The following is a 25,645-nucleotide window of genomic DNA, read 5'->3' on the forward strand; positions in this document are numbered from 1 at the left end:
TTACACACAGGGAGTCAGTTTGGCCAGTTTCAGTAGCAGACCATTGTTCCAGACTGTCATATGCCACTGACAGATGAAAGCAGAACCGGTGTCTTGAGTTTTCATTGGTCAGTGTTTTTAGTGAGGGCCAGGACCTGGTTGCAGCAACTTCTGTGGCGTTAAAAACCCGATTGCTCCTTGGGTAGGATGGCATTCACAGTGGGCCCAATTCAGTTCAGAATCATACGCGCCATCACCTTGTAGGCAGTGCTCAAGCAGGAGATTGGGTATAACTAGAAGGCTGATCTGCAGGTTTTCCAGGCTTTAGGAACGCAGTGACTCTGGTTTCTCTCCACACATGGGGAATTGCACTGCTCTCCAGGATATTGGTGAAAAGCTGCATCATCCATTTCGATGCCAGTGGACCCAGGTTATATAGGAACTCCGGATAGATACCATCTTTTCCTGCTACTTCTCCCCCTCCCCAATTTTGTGGCTGCAATGGCTGCATCAATCTTTTTATTTGTGAATGGTCTAAAACATTGGGATGCTGGAGCACATGTGGACATCACTTGCTGACGTTGATGGTGGACTTGTCTGTAATACTGTATGCAGAGAAGACATGGGGGGGTGCAGGGTCATGTGCTCCCACAGATTTCTTGGGACACCTCTGGCACAGGCACCCAGCAGCGAGGAGGCAGCACTCTCTCTGGCAGTGGCACTCTTCTTGTGTCCCTGCAGCCTGGGGAGGGAGGAAGCAACAGGGTGGCTGGCTGCCAGCTGAGTTCCTTCCCCACCACAGGGGGTCTGCCTCGCCTTCCCTGCAGCTGGAGTCCCAGCATTGCTGCCTGCTTTGCAGACCCTCCACCGAGGTGAGTCAGGGGGTGAAGGCAGAGGCAATGTGTGGGACTCCAGCAACAGGGAAGGTGAAGTAGCCCCATGTGGTGGGAGAGAAACTCAGCTGGCAGTCAGCCACCTTGCTGCGTCCTCCCTCCCAGCACTGCACAGACACATTGAGAGTGCCACTGCCAGGGGCAGAGCTGCCTGAGATGCCGGGCATCTGTGCCAGAGGCGTCCTGAAAATCTGAGGAGCATGTGACCCCCAGAATATTCATTTGTGCCTCTGCTAGCCACAGATGTGTTGCCACTGTTTGTCCACTGACTGTTTTGATGTCCACAAAAGTTTAGTAGTGATGGCATTAGCTTTCACTTGTGACCTAGTGGCAGGTATGGGATTTGCAATGAAAATGAGCTCAGTGTCACAGCCCACAAAAGCTTAGACTATTATGTGTCACAAGCAGAGAATAGGAGGGACTGAGGTGCACCAGTGCTTGAGGTCCCTGCAATGGTGGCAAAATGATTAAATGAGATACACCCAGATAAGGAGCAGCCAACATGGATTCACCCAGGGCAAGTCATGCCTGACTAACCTGATTGCCTTCTATGACAAGATAACTGGCTCTGTGGCTATGGGGAAAGCGGTGGACGTGATATACCTTGACTTTGGGAGACCATATCAAAAGCTTTGCCATAGTATTCTTGCCAGCAACTTAAAGGAGTATGGATTGGATGAATAAAGCTAGCTAGATACTTGGGCTCAACAGGTAGTGATCAATGGCTACTGGCTGCCAACTAGACATCAAGCAAGTGGAGTGCCTCGGGTCGGTCCTGGGGTCGGATTTGTTCAGCATCTTCATTCATGATCTGGATGATGGGATGGATTGCACCCTCAGCAAATTTGTAGATGACACTAAACTTGGGGGAGAGGTAGATATGCTGGAGGGTAGGGATAGGGTCCAGAGTGACCTAGACAAATTGGAGGTTTGGGCCAAAAGAAATCTGATCAGGTTCAACAAGGACAAATGCAGAGTCCTGCATTTAGGATGGAAGAATCCCATGCATTGCTACAGGCTGGGGACCGACTGGCTAAGCGGTAGTTTTCCAGAAGAGGACCTGGGGATTACAGTGGATGAGAAGCTGGATATGTGTCAGTGTGCCCTTGTTGCCAAGAAGGCTAATGGCATATTGAGCTGCATTAGTAGGAGCATTGTGATTATTCCCCTCTATTTGGCACTGGTGAGGCCACATCTGGAGTATTGCATCTAGTTTTGGGCCCCCCACTACAGAAGGGATGTGGACAAATTGGAGAGAGTCCAGCGGAGGGCAACAAAAATGATTAGGGGGCTGGGGCACATGACTTCTGAGGTAAGGCTGAGGGAACTGGGCTGATTTAGTCTGCAGAAGAGGAGAGAGGGGGGGATTTGATAGCAGCCTTCAACTACCTGAAGGGGGGTTCCAAAGAGGATGGAGCTCGGCTGTTCTCAGTGGTGGCAGCTGACAGAACAAAGAGCAATGGTCTCAAATTGCAGTGGGGGAGGTCTAGGGTTGGATATTAGGAAAAACTATTTCACTAGGAGTGTGGTGAAGCACTGGAATGGGGGGTTACCTAGGGAGGTGGTGGAATCTCCATCCTTAGAGGTTTTTAAGTCCCGGCTTGACAAAGCCCTGTCTGGGATGATTTAGTTGGTGTTTGTCCTGCTTTAAGCAGAGGGTTAGACTAGATGACCTCCTGCGGTCTCTTCCAATGGTAATCTTCTATGATTCTTTGAATCCTGGCAAGTGACCCACTTGCACACACTGCCGAGGAGAGTGAAAAAAGTCCCATGGTCACTGCCAATCTGTCCTGGGGGGAGATTTATTCCCAACTCACACATGGCAGTCAGTTGGATTCTGAGCATGTGAGCAAGAGCCAACCAGCCAAGCACTTGAGAGAGATAATGCTCAGGGCCACCTCAGAACCCTGCCCTATGCTGCCCAATATGACATCTCTATCCCTGGCCATTCCTGATGCTTCAGAGGAAGGAGACAAAAAACGGTCCCAGAATCCATTGGGGGGGGGGGGGGAGAGATCCTTTCCTGACTCTTGCTGGTGAGCAGATGAAACCCTGAAGCATGATCTTTAGGAACGTAAAACATAATGCAGAGGTGAGGCCATGCCCCCCACCATCCCAAGCAACCCCATCATACAATCACATTCATAAATTTGTCCAGCTTTCTTTTAAAACTAATTTTTTTTGCCCCCCGCAGCTCCTGTTGGGAAGTTGTTACAGAACTTCACCCCTCAGATGGTTAGAAACCTTTATCTAATTTCCAGCCTGAATTTGTTTGTGTCCAGTTTATACCCATTTATTCTTGTGCCAGCATTGTCCTTTAGCTTAAATAGCTCTTCACCCTCCCTGGTATTTACCCCTCTTATAGACATCAATCATATCCCCTCTCAACCTTCCTTTTGCTAGCTCTTTCAGTCTCCTCTCATAAGATAGGTCTTCCCTGATAATCCCAGTAGTTCTGCTCTGTTCTGGTTCCTGGTTGAATTAATCTTTCTTGAACATAGGTGACCAGAATTGCACACAGTATGCCCAAATGAAGTTTTAGCAGTGCCTTGCACAATGGCATTAGTGCATCTTTATCTCTGCTGGAAATGTCTCACCTGATGCATTCTAGGATCGCATTTGCCTTTTTTGTAGGTGCATCAAACTGGTGGGCACATTATCATCTTGTGATTGACCAATACACCCAGGTATCTTTCCTCCTCTGTCATTTCTAACTGATGAGCATCCAGCTTGTAGCAGAAATTCTTCTTCTTCTTAGACCCTAAGTGCCCGGCCTTGCAATTTGAACAACTGTCTTTCATCCCATTTCTGTCACTCCCATCTTCAAGATCATCCAGACCTTTCTGTATGACGTTCCAGCCCTCCTCAGTATTGACGATGCTCCCAGCTTTGTATCATCTGCACATTTCATTAGCGCACCCCTAACATAGTTGCCCATAGTGGACTCTGCTCTTCAACTCTCCTACATCTGTCATCTCCTCTCTCTCTGTCTTGCTCTCTTTCTCTGAATCTTTGTTGATTTAAGTCCTCATCTATGGTTATTGCATGGAGGTGAGTCTTGAAACCCAACAATTTCAGAGCATGTTGCAACTCAGTTCTTAATTCTTTTAGCTGGTTGCTCAACAGTCACGAACCCCTGATCTTCAGTTCTCATGAGCTTCATCCTGGTGCAGTTAGCTGCATTATCTCTAAGGTGCATAACTATCTCAATGGAGTGGATGTTATAGCCAGCCCTCAATGCTTTGAGCATCTTAAAGATTAAAACCAGTTCCTTGAATTGGTACTTAGAAAACACAGTGTGGTGTGTTCTTGGTGGGTTTTCCTGCTAATGAGGCAGCTGCTGCACTCTGCTCAATCTGAAGTTTGTGTGTTGTCTCCACCTTCTGCCCCAGATAATGTGAGTTACAATAGTCCAGCCTGGAGGTGAGGAACTCATGGATCACTGGGAATAGTACCTTCTCCGAGATAAGTGGAATAATGTCCCGACATGCTAGAGATGGAAGAATGTATTTCTTGCCACTGTTTCTATCTAAGCATATTGAATGAACTCCAAGACTTTGTACTATCTTGACAAACTGAGAATAGCTGCCTTTGATGGATGGTGTAATCCATGTCTTGGCTAGGTTCTCAGTACATAATGTTGATGGGAAGTAAGTAATTTAATCACTTCTGGGTTCAGAAGAAGTTGTGAATCTGGGTTGTCAGGCTATTGTAGGCAACAGAGCACGTACTGGCTATGAAACCTGTATTGCTGACAAAGGGGGAGAGGCTCTTCTGAAGATCTGCCATAAATACTAAGGAAGAAGAGAGAGAAAAATTCTGCCTATAGGAGGGCTTTGAGGCCTAAGAAGCAGCTGGCCCCTGACCCTTCCTGAATCCTGGAATGAATAAAATATCGTAGTGCTGCACTGTCCACTCCAGCCAGCTCTTGTATGCAAGTTGCCAGCATATTGTGCCCAATCCTGTGAAAGGTGGCAGAGAGGTTGTGCAGTGTTACTACTGAGATTTGGTTTCTGTCCATGGTCATAAGAGGTAGTTTGTCAGTACCATCCATACTCTTTGCCATAGTCCGCTTTTAATTCTGCTAATAAATTTGTTAGTCTCTAAGGTTCCACGAGTACTCCTGTTCTTTTTGCGGATACAGACTAACACAGATGCTACTCTGAAACCTAATGTCAATGGTACATGTTCTTGCAGCTTGGTTGTCATTATGTTCTTGATTTTGCTTAGGAAGGTCTGATTGGAGAACATCAGCATTCTCTTCAGAGAGAGATTCACATTTTATTACTCCAAATCAGAAGTCTAACCACATGCTCAATTTGGGGGAAATAGTGTTTTAGTCTTTGTTCAATTAGATTTTTCCAGTCCTCCTGCGAGGTTTGCCATTGCTTGCTAGTCCCTGCACTGCGACGTGCAGAGTAAATGTCACAGAGGAGAAAGGAAGTGACTGGATTTCTCTGTATACATGTGTGACATACCAGGATGCAAGCCAGACCAATGAGTAGCTGTATCAGCCCTGCCCTGTAACCTGTGGTGCCCTTTACACTGCCTTGCTGCTGTAGCCCCCAGCCTAGACTGCTCAGAAACAGCCTCCAGCATGTAAGTCATCCCAGCCATGTCTGTGTGCTGCAGCCAGCCAGCCACACCTTGGTTCTCTCCAGCCTTAAAGACTACCACGGGGTGAGCCCCACACACTCCCAGTCCCAAACTTCCCCCCAGAAATGACAACCTGCACTGCCCAGCCCTCTCCTGGACTGTATAAATATATTGAGTCTCTTATTCCTTTAAGGGAATAATATGCACACAACTTGTTACCCCAAGTGGAGTTATCCTGACACTTCAACTTGAACACATTGGATTAGAAAAAACAGTAAAACAAATTTATTAACAATGAAAGATTTTAAGTGAATACAAGTAATGAGGTTTAGTGGCAGAAGTGGTTACAAGAACAATAAAAATAAAATGCTTACTAGTGCCTAACTTAAACTATATTGGATCCAAAGCAAAGTTTTCTCACCACATGCTTTCGGCAGTCTGATGGACCAAACTCTTTAGGTCAGGACCCCTCCCCAAGAGGCCAACATCTGATTCCTTTGTCTCTTCGGGTGCAGTTTGAGAAGCATTTCCAGCTGGAAGCAAGGCAACAGGCAGTCTGTGTGGAATGAAACTCCATGGTGTTTCTCTGCTAAATGTAGATTTTTTTTTTTTTTTTTTATTTTATTTTATTTTTTTTTGGTCTCCCCCCATCCTTTCACAGAATGGCCACTCAGCCTTGTTTACATCTGGCTGAGGCATCAGCTTGCACTTTATCTCTGAGGAACTGGTTTAGCCACTCCCCAGCTTCTCTGGAAAACCTACTTTAGTCATGATCTCATTTTCTGTTTATAACGTCACAGATAATGCTGCTGTGTGCATTTTGCCCTGATATTACTGATTAGCAAATTATGAGTTTTAAATATCTCAAGATCTACCTTGTACAAAAATTATTATAAGAGTATAGAATGTGAACGTGGGGGCATATTCTGTCATAATATTGGCGCTGCATTTCCAACTGCCCTTTTCATTCGCCCCTCTCTTCTTCAGAATATTTAAATTAGCTTATGCTGAGACAAAGCGGAACTGAGGTCAGAGGTAAAGATTTTATACCCTCAGTTCCAAGTGTTAGAGAATGTTAGTGTGCTTTATAGCTTTCCATTTACATTGTGGCTGGCAAGCACAGTACATGACTCTTACATTGTGGGTTAGCAAGGGCAATCTAGTCAGAGAAATCTAGTTGCTAACAAGTAACTTAATATTCTGATTAAACCAGATAGGGAAATGGGATTGGGGATTTTTTTTAAATTTGTTGTATTACTCTACATATTTATTTGTGTTAATTTAAATTAAAAGCAGTTAACTGAAACACTAGGAATGTACACCTCTTTATAGAAAACATGCACAGGAACTCAACCTCAGGGCCAGGTAGCCAGTGTGTACCCAAGATGCATCTCAGTGTGGCCCTCCTAGGCCCCTCCTGCACAACCATGAAAATTAGAAACATCCAGTTTAGATTGTTATCATACCATGCCCAGAAGCCAGGTATCAGCTTGTTGTACCATAATCTGCCCTGCTTTCACCCTAAACCACATACCAGATGCTCATCTAAACTGCTCCTCTGGTTTAGCAGCTACCTAGGGAATCCCTCCCTGACTGGCCATGATAAAGCACTCCTGATCAATAGTGAGGTGCTTCCTTTTCAAAATAAGAGTACTGTAGGTCTCTCTCATTGGCTCATGCAACTCTTAGCCTCTGCTGAGTCTGTCAATTAGTGCAAGGTGGTAGTGAGTTTATGATGAAGGAACTGGAGCTGAGACCCATCAGACTTACCTCCCATAGGTCCATCAAATATCCGTTAGGTAGCAACAACATTTAGTCCTTGCCGAGCTTGTCTAAATCAAAGTGGTGATTAACAGGTGGGAGGCTCTGTAGCCCAGTAGCAATGCCCAGAGCCACAGAGGTAAGTATTAATTTAAGAGCAAGGGATCCCCAGAAATGAAGTTTAAAAGTCAAGCACTCTGAAGTTACGAAATGCCCGAATTAAGGCTTGTGCAACCTTAATTCAGCCCCTTGAGCATACGTGTAATGATAAAGCCTGTAATTACATGATCACAAACTATTTGTTCCTCAGAACCCTGCGACTTTCAGTGGATGGGGTGTGAATTATTGTTCTTGTATAACCATTATTTATTTCTTCATGGGCTTCTCTGTAGTTCTCATTATAACAGTATCTCAGAGCTTCACAAACACAATGAATTTATCTTCACACCACCGCTGCAAGATAGGGTGCTATTGTTATCCCCATTTTATGGGTGGGAACTGATACAGAGAGTGATTAAGGCAGGTTTCCTGCTACAGATAAGAGCCTTCTTACATAATCCAGGTTTATTTTCTGAGTACAGTCCATCAGGGCCAGCTCTACATTTTTGCCGCCCCAAGCAAAACAAAACAAAAAGGCCGCTCGGACTGTGCCGCCCCAAGAATGTACGGAATGCTGCCCCTTAGCATGTGCTGCCCCAGGCATGGGCTTCCTCCACTGGTGCCTGCAGCCAGCCCTGCAGTCCATCTTCTGAAATTTAATGAGGTAGGAATCCTGTGGAAAAAGTAACATATGACTTTGTAATTAATGACTGTATCATAAAGCATATGCATGTGGGAGACAAATTAAAGTTGCATGGAGACTCTTAGATATAGCATTTTCTAACATTTAAGTGCTTGACTTCACAACCTAAATAACACTTTTTTAAACCAATTCTGTCATATGCAACAGTAACAGTCATTGCACATGTCAGCAGGGTTTGAACTCTAAACCTTCAGAACGAAACCTGGGGCAATGGAGAGTAGAGGAAGAACATTTTTGTGTGTCCTGTCTGCTTCAGAGTGACACTGGAGGATCATAATGTCTGGGAACCAATCTGAAGTGCAGATGGAGTCTTTGTGGTAGGCAGGCCCTGTGAAGCTGGGCACCATGCTCAGAGTAGACGAATTTTTCAAGTTTTAGCTTCAAGTCTGTACAAGTGCTACTGAGCATATGCAAATGATGACATTCTGGGTTTTTAATTTGGCCAAATCTGTGTGGATTTTTCACCGGGTTAGCAAAAAGCATCTATCTGACCATCCTGTAGCCTCAATAAGGCTTTTAAAAATACAGCCAGCTCTCCTGGACTCCATTCCCCCTCATGTTATTCTCCCAGGCGATCCTGTCCATCAGTTCCTTGAGGGAGTCAAAGTCTGCTTTTCTGAAGTCCAGGGCTCATATTCTGCTGCTCTCCTTTCTTCCTTTTGTCAGGATCCTGAACTCGACCATGTCATGGTCACTGCTGCTCAGGTTGCCACCCACTCCTACTTTCCCTACCAATTCTTCCCTGTTTGTGAGCAGCAGGTCAAGAGGAGCATGGTCCTAGTTTGTTCCTCTAGCACTTGCACTCTCCAAAACTTTCCTGGATTGTCTGTGCACTGCTGTATTGCTCTCCCAGCAGATGTCAGGGAGATTGAAGTCTCCCAAGAGAACCAGGGCCTGTGATCTGGAAACTTCTGTTTGTTGTCCGAAGAAAGCCTCGTCTACCTCCACCTCCTGGTCTGGTGGTCTAAAGCAGACGCCCACCACAACAACATCCTTGTTGCTCTTGCCTCTAAACTTAACCCAAAGATTCTCAACAGGCTTTTCTCCAGTTTCATACTGGAGCTCTGAGCAATCATACTGCTCTTACATACAGTGCAACTCCTCCACCCTTTCTACCCCACCTGTCCTGCCTGAACAGTTTATACCCATCCATGACAGTCTCCAGTCATGTGAGTTACCCCACCAAGTCTCCGTTATTCCAATCACATCATAGTTCCTTGACTGTGCCAGGACTTCCAATTCTTCCTGCTAGTTTCCCAGGCTTCTTGCGTTCATGCACAGGCACCTAAGATAACTATCTGATTGCCCTACTTTCTCAGTATGAATAAGGAGGCCTCTCATGTTGCACCCTCCTCCTTGTGTTTCCTCCCAGTATCCCACTTCCCCACTTACCTCAGGGCTTAGGTCTCCATCCCCCGGCAAACCTAGGTTAAAGCCCTCCTCACTAGGTTAGCAAGCCTGCCTGCAAAGATACTCTTCCCTCTATTTGTTAGGTGGATCCCATCTCTTCCTAGCAATCCTTCTTCCCGGAACAACATCCCATGATCGAAGAATCCAAAGCCCTCTCTCTGACACCACCTTCGTAACCATGCATTTACTTCCACAATTCAATGGTCCCTACCTGGACCTCTTCCTTCAACAGGGAGGATGGACAAGAACACGACTTGCACCTCAATCTCCTTTATCCTTCTTTGCAGAGCCATGTAGTCTGCAGTGATCCACTCAAGCTCATTCTTGGCAGCATCATTATTGCCCACATGGAGAAGTAGAAAGAGGTAGCAGTGTGAGGGCTTGATCAGTCTCAGCAGACACTCCATCACATCCTGAATTCTAGCTCCAGGCGCACGTCTTGAATTTCCCAGTCTGGATAGTAGATATTTTTACCTTTTATATATTATATTAGAATATTATAATGTAATATTTTATATTTAAGAAGTTAAACATTTCAGTGTTTCTGAATTAATTTTTTAATGTCTATTACATGAGAGTTTGAAATTTTGACTTTTTGTTCTGATTCAGAACATAAACAGATTTCAATACTTTGGAATTTCACCGGAGATGGAAATTCCTTCTTCTAACCAGCTCTATTCAGTACCTTCATATTCAGATTAGGGATCTCTATTACTTGAGGTAAAGGAATAAGTGGTAGCAGATGTCACTTTTTTAATTTTCTATGAGAACCAACCACTAGAGGTAGGGTGTTGCATGCTAATTGCTAAACCAGTGGTCTCCAAACTTTTTTGATTGCACACCCCTATCAGTAAAAATTTTTTGAGCACCCCCCCAATATATGTATATTTATTTATGTATAAATTATATTCATATACTACTGTACTCATATATTATGTACATTATAAAACATATGCAAAAATAGAAAATAAAAAAGGATGAGATAAGGATGAGAAACAATATCTTTAAAATTTATTTTATTAACAGTACAAAAAACCTTTTTGCTCTCTCAAAAATATTAAGTTTTTTTTAGTGAAAGCAATGTGATTGAATATGCTTAATTATTTCTGAAAATCTTGGTTTAACACTTTGTGATACAGCGATTTGAAGGTCTGGATTAGGGTTAAGGTGGGGGTGGGCACTCAGGGTAGGGTGCAGGGTCTGGGAGGGAGTTAGGGGGCAGAAGGGAGCTCAGGGTCAGGGGGCGGGGTATGGGAGGCAGGCCCGGCTCCAGGCACCAGCTTGCCAAGCAGGTGCTTGGGGCGGCCTCTCTGGAGAGGGGCGGCACGTCCAGCTTGGAGCAGAGGACCTCCCGCCGAATTGCCCCGCAGATCGTGATCGTGGCTTTGTTTTGTTGTTGTTTTTTTTTTCCCCGCTTGGGTCAGCAAAAACCCTGGAGCCGGCCCTTCTGGCAGGGAGTTAGGGTGCGGGAGGACGCTCAGGGGGTGGGAGGAGGCTCAGGGCTGGGGCAGGCAGGAGGTGCAGAGCACTTACGTGGGGCAGCTCCTGTTTGGTGCAGGGGGTGTGCAGCGCAGCACCGCCCCCATGACCATGATTCTGGGAGCAGCCGCCCCTTGGGCAGGCAGGGCCACCTGGAACATAGGGGCTTTAGGGGCCCCAGGGCCCTGGCTTGCAACTCTAACGTAGGGTTACCATATTTGAACATTGAAAAAAGAGGACACTCCACGGGGCCCCGGCCCCGCCCCAACTCCGCCCCTTCCCCTCCCCCGCCCCACTCCTTTCCCCGCCCCTGGCCCCGCCCAACTCCGCCCCTTCCCTGCCCCCATTCCAACCCCTTCCCCAAAGTCTCCGCCCCTTCCCCTGAGCACCCCACATTCCCCCTCCTCCCTCCCAGCCACACGAAACAACTGCACCAATTCTAAAGTCAGGCACTCCACTAGTATAGACTCCCATGACTTTAATGAAGCTGCTCAGTGGAGGATCTGCCCCAGCGCTCCGTTTTTGGGAGCGGTCAGGACACGCAGCTCACACTGTTCTGTTTCCCAGCTCCCCAGATGCCTTGGAGCACCCAGTTCTCCTCCCTGCCGGGTAAAATCCCGGACATTTTGAGCTATTTAATTCTTTAATTCTAAAACGTAATTCTTTATATGTAGTGAGTCCTTTCCTTTCACCAGTTCTTCAGTTTTCTTTCTCCTCATGTGCCCACGCATACTTCTCTGCAGATCGCATTTTTCTCAGCAGTGGTTGATTGCTCTTTAAGAAGGCATGAAAGTCTTTACAAGAAGTTTGTCTGAAGTTGTACTGTACAAGTAGAATTCCTTTCAACGACTCAACATTCAAGTTGGTCCTTTCCTTTGTCCACTGGCTTTGCATCAGTGAAAAAATTCGCTCTACATTTGCATTGTGAGAAGGAATAGCAAAGAAAAACTGTGCAATCTTTAACAGTTCTGAATGACACTCAATGTTTTTGGATTTCTCAAAATATTTGGTCCACTTCTGGTGTGCTAGCAAATTACTGAACTCTTCATCACTGTTGCAACTTTCTGTAAACTTCTTCAGGTTGCTGAACTGATCAAAACACTTCACGTCATCAATTTGCATCCCCTTATCGGTCAGGTACTTGATACAAGGTTCCACATCACTCCAATTCGGTGTCTCACTCAGGGTAATCCACCTGAAACAAGAGAAGTCTTCAAGGGGTCTAAGCCACATCTCCAAATATTCTAAGCATCTGCTGTACATATTATTCACTTCAGCACAGAATTTGTCACACTCTTCATCAATTCCTTCCATGCGCTTTTGTGCCAGTAGTCCCTTAACTTTCAGGGACATAAAGTTGTGAGTCTTGCGTTCAAGAAGGATAGTCTGAACCGAGTTCAAACTGTTCAGCACTTCCACAACAGAATTGCTTTCCCTTTCGATTTCTTGGATGTAAGTTTGGAATACACTCATGAGTGAATGCATGTGCCAGAGGTAAATCTCACTTAATTCATACTCAAAAAATGTCTTAAGCACTATGGGTGGTTTGTCCTGTGACAGAAAGAATGACTTCAAGGCTGGAAACATCTGTATCAGCCTTGTAATGCCCGGAAATAATGACAGCCATCGTGTCTTGCTATGAGAAAGCAGCTTTCTGTATTCAACATCAACAAACTCACAGTACTCCTTCAGTCGCTCAGTTCGGACAGTGTAGATATGAAAGTACTGGTAAATTTTAAAAATAATGTTCTCAATGTCAATGTTCATTCTTTCTGCTGCATGGTGAACACAGTTGTTCAAAATGTGTGCTGGGCAACCCACACCAATTAATGTTCTCTTCTGCAACAACTTCTTTAAGTTTGCAAACACGTTCTTTCCATCTTCATCACGCCGGAGTCCTCCAAACATTGTATTGCAGTTGTCACCTGTAAATGCAATACACTTCTCAAACAAACCATTTTTTTCAAGCGTTTCTTTTACGTAATGAGCAATTGTGTCGGCAGTCTCATTAGGTGTGTTCTGGACCTCAATCAAACTTGACTGCAAACCGCCATTCTTCCAGTTGAAATACTGAATAATTACTGGAAATATTTTCACTGAACCGTGATTGCTTCCATCTGTAGCAACTCCACAGTAAGCTATGTCATTTTCTTCAAATGTTTTCAGAACAACATCAACAGAATGTGGTGCAAGCACGGAGATAACAATTGCTTCTGTCTTGGTTCTAGCACTTGAAAATTTCCGTGCCACTTCAGAATCAGGGAATGTCTTCTTCAACAAGACAGATGTGCAATCCATTGACTTAAAGCTATTATGATGCTTAACAGTGTGAAATGCAAACGCACCCTCTGCTGCAGTAACAGCATCCTCTGATTCGCTGCCTGGTTTTACAAAATAATCTGTCAATTTTGTTGATGAGCTCTCTCCTTGAACTGCTTTTTTGTGCTTGTCTGAGTCCACATGAGTTTGTAAATCATTAGCACCTTTATTTTTCACAGAGATGTAAGTACCAGGTCTACATACCATGCACTCAGCTTCCCATTCATCTCTACCACTTCGAAAACATGGGAACTTTGTCTTTAGTTCTGCAGTGAATTTACACTTTCGTTTTGGCATTGTGTTTGCTCCTAGGACCAGGGGCAGCCAGGGTCTCCACGTGCTGGGCCCGCCACAAGGCAAGCTCAGTGGCTCCCATTGGCTGGGAAAAGCTCCAATGGGAGCTGTCGGAGCCAGCCCCTGCAAGTCCTGCCCCCACAGCTCTGATTGGGCAGGTATTTCGCAGTGATCCACCACACTGCTGTGTCTCATCACAAATGGGGAGCTGAGTGCCATACAGCACACCCCAGCCCCAGGAGCTCTGATCCACTTGCAGGCAAGGCAGCCCGATGCCCATCGCAGCCAGAGCTCTGATCCCTCTGCACACTCCTGCCTTTTTCACACTGCCCTCCCTTCCTCCCCCACCAGTCAGTGCTTTTTGGCGACTCCCCGGAGCAGCTCCCCCAGCGCTGCCCCCCACCTGTGCAATCAGCGGCGCATGGTACTCCCAGCTTTGCTGGCATCCCTGGCTTACCTTAGAGCAGGCTCTGGCGACTGCTGCTGCTCCCTGACTCTTCGGCTCTGTTTAAGAGCCGAGCTGCCCTAGTGCTACCGTCTTCAGGCACTTCTCCTACCTGGGCTCCAGCTGAGCTGCTCCTCCCAGCTCAGACTGTAAGAGCCGAGCTGCTGGCTTCTGGCAGCCCTTCCCTACCTCAGGACCCAGAGCTGGCTGGACACGTCCCTTCCCCAGCTCCAGCCGAGCTCGGCTCCGCCCCCTCAGACTTACAGAGCAGAGCTGCAGGAGCCAGCGTTACCGGCTTCAGGCAGCACCCCCCCTGCCTCGGGACCTTGCACCGTGGGAGCAGCTCAGCTGGAGCCAGGTAGGAGAAGTGCCTGGCTGGGGGCTCGGGGTCCGGAGGCTGCCTGAAGCCAGTAGCGCTTGCTCGGGCAGCTTGGCTCTGTAAATCTGAGAGAGGAGGAGTGGAGCAGAGCCACAGGGGGAGAGGAAGTGCCGGCCATTTTCCCGGACATGTGTGGCTTTTCAGCAATTCCCCCCGGACGGGGGTTTGATTGCTGAAAAGCCGGACATGTCCGGGAAAAAGAGGACGTATGGTAACCCTACTCTAACGCCCCTTTTGGAATGCAGCCCTGAGTCCTCCAGCCTGTGGAGGAGCAGGGATAGCCGCGCAGCCAGCCAGCTTTGAAGGGGAAAGTGACGCTTCTTGATGAGATTGAACTCCTGTTTCCATGGCCCCCAGATTTTGGATGTCTTTCACATACATTTTCCCTGAGACTTGTAAAAATCAATACTTTAACAATGCTGAGGGAGCCAGGGCTATGCTTCACATTTAGAGGCGTGTCCCATGAATATGAGGATGGGTGACAATCCTACCAGGTGCTTTCTCCGAGCATTCACCTAACACCTTTCCATGAGTGCTCCCCCTAAACTATTCCCTCCTGAGTGCACACACCAAACTGCTCACCATTAACCTGACGTGCTCATTTAACCAATTCATCAGGTGATCACACTGAAGAGCTGAATTAAACAAGGAAGTTGTGGAACTCATCCAGCCTCAGCCCACAAATGAAGATTTGCACAACTTAAGTTAGATGCCACTTATGGCAGCTGTATAGATGTTAAAAATATGATCCGGTCTCCCCTCTGGCCTCCTCAGACTCCCTATGAATTGAGCTGATGGATTCCTTGGGCTCAGTTCCCCTCATTGGTGTTCAGATTTGCCAATGGACTCCTCTGGGCTTTTCAGGCTTGGAAGCCTCACCTGGCTCCTTATGTCTGGATTCCTTTCTTTGGAGATCAGATGCCCTGCTAGGCTGTTAGGCAACTTAGGCTTGGGTCCTTCCCGGCTGAATAAATGGAGGTACTCTCCAAAATGCCACCTATTTCTGGGGCTCCCCACCAGTGACTATTTGGTTTGGCCCAAACCTTTTTTATTTTTTTAAATTTGGAACTGCCAGTAAGCCAAAAAAAAATGTTATTCACCCAGCTCTAGACAAGATGTAATAGATAGATGAGGCAGACAAATGGGCAGGACGAGGGAGGATGAGATAACAATATAATAGGATGCATTTGCATAGATTTACTGGGTGCACAATGCACAGGTGTAGGAAGACAGTCAGTAGCAGAGCCAGTTTTGTTCAAATTTAATACACACACACACAAAATCACCCTTGTGCTGAGAGCAAGCATGAAAAACTTCAGCCTAAAAAGAATGTTTGCTATGAAAGGAGCATTACCACCTCAACAATAGCGGACTCATTCCCTACAGGGCCGGCTCTAGGCACCAGCAAAGCAAGCAGTTGCTTGGGGTGGCAAATTTGCAGGGGTGCAAGAATCTAGCATGGGAGCTGAGAACCAACAGGGGGCCCTGGGAGCTGTAGTTCGTTGGTTAGCTCCCTGCCTATAGAGCCAGCCCTGGAGCAGGGAAAGAACTACATTTCCCAGCATTCCCTCAGCTGCAATTAACAGGAAAAGGAGGGGGAAGGCGTGTGGAACTGAAACCTCATGCTGCAGCTTGCTGTGAATGGTAGGGATAGAGACAGCTCTAGGTTTTTTGCTGCTCCCCCACCCCAGCCCTGGGCTCCCCCCGCACCCCCATGTTGCCCCATCCCTGGACTCTCCCCCGCCCACACCCCCTGCTGCCCCAGCTCTGGCCCCCACCTGCACCTCCTGCCGCCCCAGCTCTGGGCTCTCCCCCGCCCACACCCCCTGCTGCCCCAGCTCTGGCCCCCACCTGCACCCCCCTGCTGCCCCAGCCCTGGACTCTCCCCCGCCCACACCCCCTGCCGCCCCAGCTCTGGCCCCCACCTGCACCTCCTGACGCCCCAGCTCTGGGCTCTCCCCCAAAGAAAGAATTGGGTGGACTAAATGGACAGTGCACCTCTCTATCTGAAGCCTAGCAAGGGAGATCCCACTAGAATTTAAAATGAAAATTAAGGGAGGGGAGGCTCTACTAGGACTTGGGCAGCTTTAGATACAGTACAATGCACGTAGGAGGATTTACACTTCTGAGCCATGGAAGCAGAAACTGACTTTTCTTTTCCAGATTTAGCTAATATTCAGAAAGGGAATCTAGCACCTGCCCTCCAGATTTGATCACCTCAAAATTCAGGAGTGCTCACGCTCAACAGGAAGCAGCTGTTACTTCATTTCTCCCAAATCAAATGTACTGATCCACTGTAACTTGCTGTAGAAAAAGTAGAATAAAATTGAGCAAGAAATGCTTCCCAGTGGTTATTAGGACTGGAATTGCTATTTTCAACAGCCATTGCTTTTTTTTTTTTTTAGTTTTAGTTTTAGTTTTATTTGTTTAAAAGGAAGACAGTAATATTGCATTGGCAAATTCCCCATAGAAAGAAAGAGCGGAACAAAAGAATAATAAAGACACCTCAACTTTTCCTCATTTATGTAGGACAGCCTTATAATCTGCATCCAGATATCCTCCAATCACACAAGCTGAAAATTGTTCCACTTTACTGCAGTTCTGTAACCATATGGGAACCAATCCTGTCTGTGTTCTGTGCACATCCAAAATTCCTGCTGAATGACCCGCCCTGAGAGCGAGTTACCGGTGACCCAGGGCTGGGGCGGCAGGAGGGAGCAGTTGGGGGCGGGGAGAGCGCAGGGATGGGGTGGGGCAGCCAAAAATTTTTTTGCTTGGGGCAGCAAAAAACCTAGAGCCTGATTCCCTACTGGAGTGGAATGTGGATGCCAGGAGGGCTGAACAATTTGTATAATGGGGGTGCTGAGGGCCGTTGAACCAAACTGTAAACCCTGGATATGATGGAAACTGCTTCAAGCCAAGAGGTGCTGCAGCACCCCCCGCACCCTTAGTTCCAGCACCTATGGTGGAAGCTATTTAACAATGACTAGCAGCAGTTCAGAAAGTGAAGAGGAATCTCATGTCCACTTTACGAAAGAGTGTATTGTGGCCAAGTGTTAGAATTGCCTGGGATTTACTAGGTTTACAGCTATGCTCTTGAATGACTTTTAAACTTTAATGAGTCAAGAACTTGCTATTAAGTGTTCCCTTAAAGCAGTCAGCTTCTACCCAGCCCAGTGACCCTAACACCATGATGGGATATTGATTTAATAGTCGTTCTCAGATAGATTAGTCTCAATTACACCAGTGGAAATAATCCCACTGATCTCCATGGAATTGCTCCGATTTATACGACTGTACCTGAGTTCAGAACCTGGCTCCAAGAGAGGCGATTGCCACTCACTACCTCAACATTACTTCCAGCAGAACCCTAGGGTGTCCTGGAAATCTAGCCCAACAGGGCTTGTATTGAAAAATCTAATGAGATCACAGCCCAAGATAGCATATCTGCTATCTTAGATAGCCCCATGATAGCATGGTGGGGAGGGATAGCTCAGTGGTTTGAGCATTGGCCTGCTAAACCCAGCGTTGTGAGTTCAATCCTTGAGGGGGCCATTTAGGGATCTGGGGCAAAAATCTGTCTGGGGATTGGTCCTGCTTTGAGCAGGGGGTTGGACTAGATGACCTCCTGAGGTCCCTTCCAACCCTGATATTCTATGGCTGCAGAACATTGCAAATTATTCCTTATTGTGCCCCCAGGATCAGCATTACCATCCTGTCTTATTACTCAGGAACTTAAACTGAATTAATTAAATGAGAGAGAGAGAGATAATGTGGTACTGATTCTGGGCAGCAGCTCTGGAAACTTCTGGGAGTTTTTTAATTTTTATTCTGTTTATTTTCACAGTATCTACTGTTTATACAATGTCACAGCACTATAAGGTCCCTGTTCATACACATGCACATATGCATGCTTACACATAGCCCTCTTCCACACCCACGTACCTGATAGATATGAGAAACTCTCATTAATTGTGTCCTGTGGTGGGAGTATAAGGTCCCTGGTTTCACTGAACAATTTCTAGGCCCTGGCTGAAAGCCAGGCATTGGTGTGTGGCTGAAGCCATAAAATTCTTCTGCCTTTCAAGGGTCATTCTCATGATTGTTTCCTCTTTTTCCAGTTCTTTTTGCAATGAAGGAGGATAACGAGAAGGTCCCTACATTGCTAACGGACTACATTTTAAAAGGTAAAATTTACAGACCCCAAACAACCAAAACAACCAAGACAGCTCTAGACACCAGGATAATTTTTACCAACTCAACAATTATTATTTCCTGAAGACCAACAGTGAGCTTGGCCTTTTACAAACATATCCAGAGACCATTTCAGACTGGAAATAAGCCATACGTTTTTAACAATGAGAATAATTAACTACTGGAACAATTAGCCAAGGGTCATGGTGGATTCTGCATCACTGGCACATTTAAAATCAAGATTGGATGTTTTGGGGGAGGTTCTGTGTCCTTTGCTATACAGGAGGTCAGACTAGAGGATCATAATGGTCCCTTCTGGCCTTGGGATCTATGACTACACTGGTCCTGGCCCAAAAAGCTTTCATCTTGACTCAAACAAAACTGCTCAGGTAATGGTAGAAACTCAAGTGGGTGCAAAAATCTTGCGTAAGTCATCATTGAACAGCTTCATGGAAAAGTGTTTGAAGACGTTGCATTGTGTCCATCAGGGAGCATTGTTATGCTCAATGGGTTTTGGATTAAATCATACAGCCTTCAAACTGCAGGTCATGATGTGGTGCAAAGCAGCACACAAAGAAATAAATTAATTACAGTTGCTTAACATTCATCGTTTAATTTCTCGAACAGTATTTTTTCTGTTCTGTAAATAGTAATAGACATCATTCATAATAATTTAATAATTAAAAGAAATTAATGAGTAATCAGTTAAAAGCACTTATTTAGTATTTAGTACAAATTACAGCAAATTACTTACAGACTATACATTACTTCACTAGGGACAAGAACTGTATCATATTTGTAGACCAGTTTGCTTTATCAGAAACTATCGTATAATTTACTGGTTAATATAATTTTGAATAATTCAGTAATAAATAGAGCAACACAATGAGCAACAACAAAGGTTAAATGTGAATCACACTTTAGCCAGCCGAAGACCTGCTGCTGGCCACTAGCATGACCTCTGGGACCTTTAATGGCCCGGTCGGCAGTTCTGACCAGAGCCGCTGTGATCCAATGCCTTACATTCCACGACCCAGTACTGGGTCACCTAAACCACCGATTTAGTGCCTTAGAAATATTATGCGTATTTATTATTGTAACTCCTCCTTCAGAGTAGGCGTATGGTACTTGCAAGTCCATTTTACCAGTGTCTCTAGTGTAATTGTAGCCAAATGCATCTGTCTAGCCCTTTGACCACATCGAGTCTCCTTAATACCAAGTTCATACATAGCAGGCATTGGAATTCCTGTTGTCTTGGGTTTCATCCGACCGCCCACTTGTAGTTGTAGTCTGTGATGAGTTTGCAGAGTCTGGTGGCTGGGAGTTCCAGATTGTTTGCTTCACTTGGTTCCGTTTGCATGATCCAGACCCATAGACAAAAAGTATTCTAGTAACAAAGCCATTCTGTAAAACATCAATAATAGCAGTATCCTGCTTCCCCTTTAAACATTTTCACCTGATTAATATGTAGCCATTTGTCCCACATCTGCTTTCCTTTATCAATGCACACCACGTACACCGTCAGGCTGTTTTTTTCCCCACAACACTATAAGGACCTTCCTAACTAGGTTGCAAGGGGCGTCCTTTGATCTGAGTCTATTATCCAGGGGAGCCCCCATCTTGTAAAGACTTGTTCTAACTTAACCATACTAGTTTTAGGTAATAGTCCAAGACAGTCAATTTGCAACCTAACCCAAGGTCCTTCTGTTTGTTGATATCCTAATTTGGCCTTGTTTTTTTGTAGACCCTGGATTAGTTTGGACACATACCAAACAGTTCTCAATATAATGTTTAACGACTTGCTTCATCTGTAGCAACCAACCTATTTGCTGAATATGAAACACTGTTTTTTTCAGTTCCCTGATGCCCTCCAGTTGGCAGTTTATGATATATGTATATAAATGCAGATTGCAGGTCTTTAGGGATAATCCACACCCATGCATCTGAGCTTGAGCCATCCATCCGTTTTCTCCCCAGGGGAACTGTATTATCCTCAGTGGGGTCCCCTTATGTTGTGAGGGTTCTGCACCTCCAAAAAGTTTTTGTACGGTGGCGTCTCATTTCTGCAGGCCTGCCAACTCAAAACCCTTCCATTGTACCTTAACAGCACTGACAGGACCTGAGCTGCATTTTCAGCCTTATGTGCAAAATTAGTTTGTTTTTGTTGCAATGAATATAAAACCCCAAATAAATATGGTCACAGGACACAGAATGTACACAACGTATAAAAAGAAACAATATAGAAAAGGTTATCAGGGTTAGTCAGTGAGGAGAAAGACATACAAGCTGACTGCAGTGAACAGTTGATGCCTAAAAAAACCTGAAGTCAATAACTTCATTTTAACTGAAATTCAGCCAGAAACCAAAGATGTTTTTCTTGAATGACTGAAACAAAACAATTAAACAAATGGTTAAGAAAAACCCAACGTACTCCTGCCTCAGTGCAGGGGACTGGACTAGATGATCTGTCGAGGTCCCTTCCAGTCCTACATTTCTATGATTCTATATTTATTAACATATTAACCCAGTAACCTTTAACTAGTAACCCACGTTCTTAATAAAGAAGCAATAAAACATTTTATATGTGTACTTATTACTTTACTTTACCTAAGGGGTTTAGAAAAAAGTTTAAGCTTTTAACTGCATTTAATTCCATACATTTATTGCACTTTCTTTTAAATGTTTTTATTTAAAATTTGGATTAATTAATAGAGACCTTTTTTTAAACTTAGGCTCATGTGGTTAGATGGACACACACACACACACACACACACAGTGGGGTTGATGTGCAGGGATCATGCCAGTACACCAATGTACAAAAACATTTTATAACAAATTTAAGTTTTCAGATTATTTAGTAAAATAGCAGAGATTTTTACCTGCCTTTTAGCCAATAGATAACTATATCTCCTTTTTTATTTATTTAATTTTTAAAAAGTGTTAAAATCATGCTGCTTTTCCTATTAAGTCTTTTGTCTAGATTTACCTTCAAGATGAGGCTGATAGTTTTTCCAGGTTTTTTTTTTTCCATTTAGGTTTTTCCTTCACCACAATCACGCATAGTTTTAGATTACTGGTGCTTCTTGAATCCACAGAAGTGCACTTTGTCTTTCTTCCAATAAAAGTCTCAGCCTTTGAACTTTTTCCTCCCCTATTCCTGAAAAAGCTGATACAATTCCCTTCTGAGCTGTTATTTGCTGTTTCAAATAACTAATCACCTCTCTCATTCTTTGTGATTATTTACCTTGGAATTTTTACTACTGCATCAGGATATTCTGTGTTAAAAGAGCTTTGATTTCGTCATTCTAAATCTAAATCTTAGACAGCTAAGTACCCCTGTTTCTATCCTCAAACTCCTCACTGTCTGAGGCAGTGTCTCTCTTCTGTGCCTTTAGCAGTTTGCAAGTTTCTCCAAAGGCTCTTAAGCGAAGCAAGCAGTAATGGGATAAAAGGGAAGGTCTACTCATGGATCAGTAACTGGTTAAAAGACAGGTAACAAAGGTTAGGAATAAATGGCCAGTTTCTACAGTGGAGAGAGGTAAATAGAGGGGTCCCCCAGGGATCTGTACTGGGACCAGTGCTGTTCAACATATTCATAAATGATCTGGAAAAAAAAGGGAAAACAGTGAGGTGGCAACGTTTGCAGGTGATACAAAATTACGTAAGATAGTTAAATCCATAGCAGACTGTGAAGAGTTACAAAGGGATCTCACAAAACTGGATGACTGGGCAACAAAATGTTGATAAATGCAAAGTAATGCACATTGCAAAACACAATCCCAATTATACATAGAAAATGATGGGGTTTAAATGAGCTGTTACCAGATCAAGAAAAAGAGCATCGATAGTTCTCTGAAAACATCTGCTTCATGTGCAGCAGCAGTCAATAAAGTGAACAGAACGTTAGGCCCCATGAGGAAAGGGATAGATAATAAGACTGAAAATATAATGCCACTATAATAAGCCATTGTACACCCATCCCTTGTGCAGTTCTGGTCCCCCCCATCTCCAAAAAGATAGATTAGAATTGGAAAAGGTACAGAGAAGGGCAACAGAAATGATTAGGGGTATGAAATAGCTTCCATGTGAGGAGAGATTACAAAGACTGGGACTTTTCAGCTTGAAAAAGAGATGCCCGAGGGGTAATATGATAGAGGTCTATCAAATAATGAATGGTATGGAGAAAGTGAATAAGGAAGTGTTATTTACCCCTTCACGTAACATCCAAATGACAGGCCACCAAATGAAATGAATAGGCCATAGGTTTAAAACAAACCAAAGGAAGCACTATCACATAACACATGGTCAACCTGTGGAACTCATTGCCAGTGGATGTTGTGAAGTTCAAAAGTATAAGTGGGTTCAAAAAAGAATTAGATAAGTTCATGGAAGATAAGTCCATCAATGGTTATTATACAAGATGGTCAGGGATGCAACCCATGCCTCTGACTGCCAGATGCTGTGAATGAATGACAGGGGATGGATCACTCAATAATTGCCCTGCTCTGTTCATTCCCTCTGAAGCATCTGGCCATTGTCAGAAAACAGGGTACTGGGGTAGATGGACCATTCTTATGCTCTTATGTACGCAGGCTGTCTCTCGTATGCTCTCAATGCCCTGCCTGCTGATGCCAAGGCAATGTGGAAGCTGCCTGAATCAAAAGCAGAGAGGACAAGAGCCAGACCTGGTGGATGTGAGGGGTGTAGATTGGAACAAGGAGCTGAGGTAGAGTGAAGGGAGACTGGAATTAGAGATTGGAAGGGAGCCAAAGAGAAGCTGGGACTGGGAGTTATGGGGAAACTGAGACTGGCTGGGCAAGAAGACCTGGACTAGGATCTGGGACACAGAGGACATTGCGAATGATTGGGCAGAGAGACTGGGACTGGGAGCCAGAGAGAGAAATTGGGCAAGGCCTAGGAACCAGTGGGTGGTTGGGAAACTGAAATAGGATGAGAAAACAGGAAGGGGAAGGGAGGACTGTAAAAAGGAGACTAGGACTGGGAACCTGTGGTACAGAGGGAATGGGGGAGAAGACAGATCTGACAAGGAGCCAGGTTGTGGGGGGAGAATTGGGATTTGCTCAGCAAAGACTGGGAAAAAGAGTCAGATAGGAAGGGACACAAACACTGGAAAAAGAACACTGGGAGGGAGACTGAGACTGGGAGCCAGTGGGGATGGGGAATGCGAATGTGGGGGTGACTGGAGGTGGGGCAGGGAGAGAGATGTTTCAGAGGAGGAGCTAGGAGGGGAACAGGAACTGGCTGGGCAAAGAGACTGGAACTGGAAGAATGGGGTGAACACTGGGATGGAGGGGAGAAGACTGGGACAGGGAGTCCAAAGGGGGAGACTAGGACTGTCCGGGCAAGAAGAGTGAGGCTGGGTTGAGAATTCTGAGGAGTGGAAACTGGTACTGACTAGGTGACAGGAATAGGATTGGGACAAGGAGCCAGTAGTGGGAAAGAGCTGGGACTTGGACAGGGGTGAGTTGGAGGGGAAGGGGCAGAAGGCTTCAAGCTTGGGGAAAATGGACAGAACAGTCTGTGCCCATTAGAGAACATTCCCCTTCAGAGCCTGGAATGGAATCCAAGATTCCTGAGTCTCTCCGTTCCTCTGCTCTCAGCAAATATCAGGGAAACCCACTGGCAAAGTGTCCCATCCCCCTCAAGAGCTGGTCCACGTAGAGGATTACAGTCTACTAATTCTATTAGTTACTCCATTAGCTCCTCAGAGCTCTGTGCAGTGGACCTAAAGGTTCCAGTCCTGCTAATGACCCATGTTAATGTCCATATGATGCTACGTGATGCAATTTCTGGTTTTTCAGTTTGCTTTTTTTTTTAAAACTCGGTAATTACACCAAAAATTAAAAGAACATTATTAAGTTTGCAAAGTCAAGCACTCAAAAGGTAAGAAATGCCAGAATTAAGGTTGCCTGCACAGCCTATATGCATTATGACAGTCTTTAATTACATAATCACATACATTTTTTCCACAGGACTACTTCTACCCACAACCTGAATTCTGGCATTGTCTATCTCCTGACTGACTTTGCAACCTTCATGTTCTTTTCCTGTGTTGTTTTGTGTGTAATACACTAGTACACTGTAATACTAGAGGCCTAGAGTCTCTTCTGTGCCCAGTTTCAGCTGGGCACAGAAGAGATGGGGGAAATGTTGGGAAGCTGATTATGGCTCCCTGATTCTTTGACCACTTTTACACCAGTCAGAGCCTCACCATGTGGCTACTCTAGGGGCTACTCTAAACCCCACCAGCTGGTAATAGTACCTATGGGACCAGCCACCAGCTGTGGGCTGCTGTCTGGTTATACCCCTTCCCTTCCTTGCTACACCAAGGCAGCAGAAGCAGAGATGGATGAAGCATAGTTTCTTTCTTCAGCTGTGTGGGTATCCAGTGCAAAAAAAACTACAGCAAAGTCCAGAGTTGTAGTGTGGAGCTATTGAACCATTGCAGGGACAGTCCATGCTAGTGATAACCATCTGCAATGTTTGTGTTAGAAACAGTGCTCTTGTGTGCCAGTGTTCTCAGTCACTACATATCAAAGAAGTGAAATATTTTCCTGCCTCCTACTAGAGCAACCAGGTCCTGAACTATCTCATTTTCTCTCTTCCAGTGCTCTGCCCTACCTAATCTGCGTTTGGAGCCGCAGTGCAACACGAGACAACAAGGCCAGAGTCATTCCATCACAGGGACTGCATGATAGAGTAAACTCCAAAACATGTATTTAAAAATGTATAGCATTAACCTGGATTAAACATAAGCAAAAAATATTCCTTTGCTGTTGGCTTCTAGTCCTAGTAATCATTGAATGCAAAAGTGAAGGCAGGTGCTGCTATTTTCTCTCTTTGCCACCTGACATAATGAAGAGACAGTCCTTCACCACACACTAAGTATTTTTGTTCCAGCTTCCCAAAACATATCACACTATGGGACTAATTTTGAAATACTGAAATAAACTTTCATTTAATTAAAAGTTGTCACACTTCTTGGAGAAGCAGCTGCCTTACACCAGCTTTGAATTCAGATTCTCATGGCTGGGCTCCTTACCCCCCTCAAACAGACAAATGTAACTTTGGAA

The 25,645-nt window shown here is 45.1% G+C and overlaps 1 protein-coding gene across 4 annotated transcripts in view; it reads left to right on the plus strand.

Annotated features, from left to right (window-relative positions):
- Nucleotides 1-25,337, plus strand: part of FEZ1 (fasciculation and elongation protein zeta 1) — a 157,164-nt gene extending 131,827 nt beyond the window's left edge. For 3 of the 4 annotated variants that reach the window (XM_054005450.1, XM_054005451.1, XM_054005453.1), the window contains 2 exons: nucleotides 18,479-18,544; nucleotides 25,181-25,337. In XM_054005450.1, the coding sequence (XP_053861425.1) occupies nucleotides 18,479-18,544; nucleotides 25,181-25,197 (83 nt within the window). In that variant the 3' untranslated portion in view covers nucleotides 25,198-25,337. The remainder of the gene's footprint in view (nucleotides 1-18,478; nucleotides 18,545-25,180) is intronic. The other variant, XM_054005452.1, reaches the window with a different exon arrangement.
- Nucleotides 25,338-25,645: the final 308 nt, after the last annotated feature.

The sequence above is a fragment of the Malaclemys terrapin genome, chromosome 15 (assembly GCF_027887155.1).
Source record: "Malaclemys terrapin pileata isolate rMalTer1 chromosome 15, rMalTer1.hap1, whole genome shotgun sequence".
Lineage (NCBI taxonomy): Eukaryota > Metazoa > Chordata > Testudines > Emydidae > Malaclemys > Malaclemys terrapin.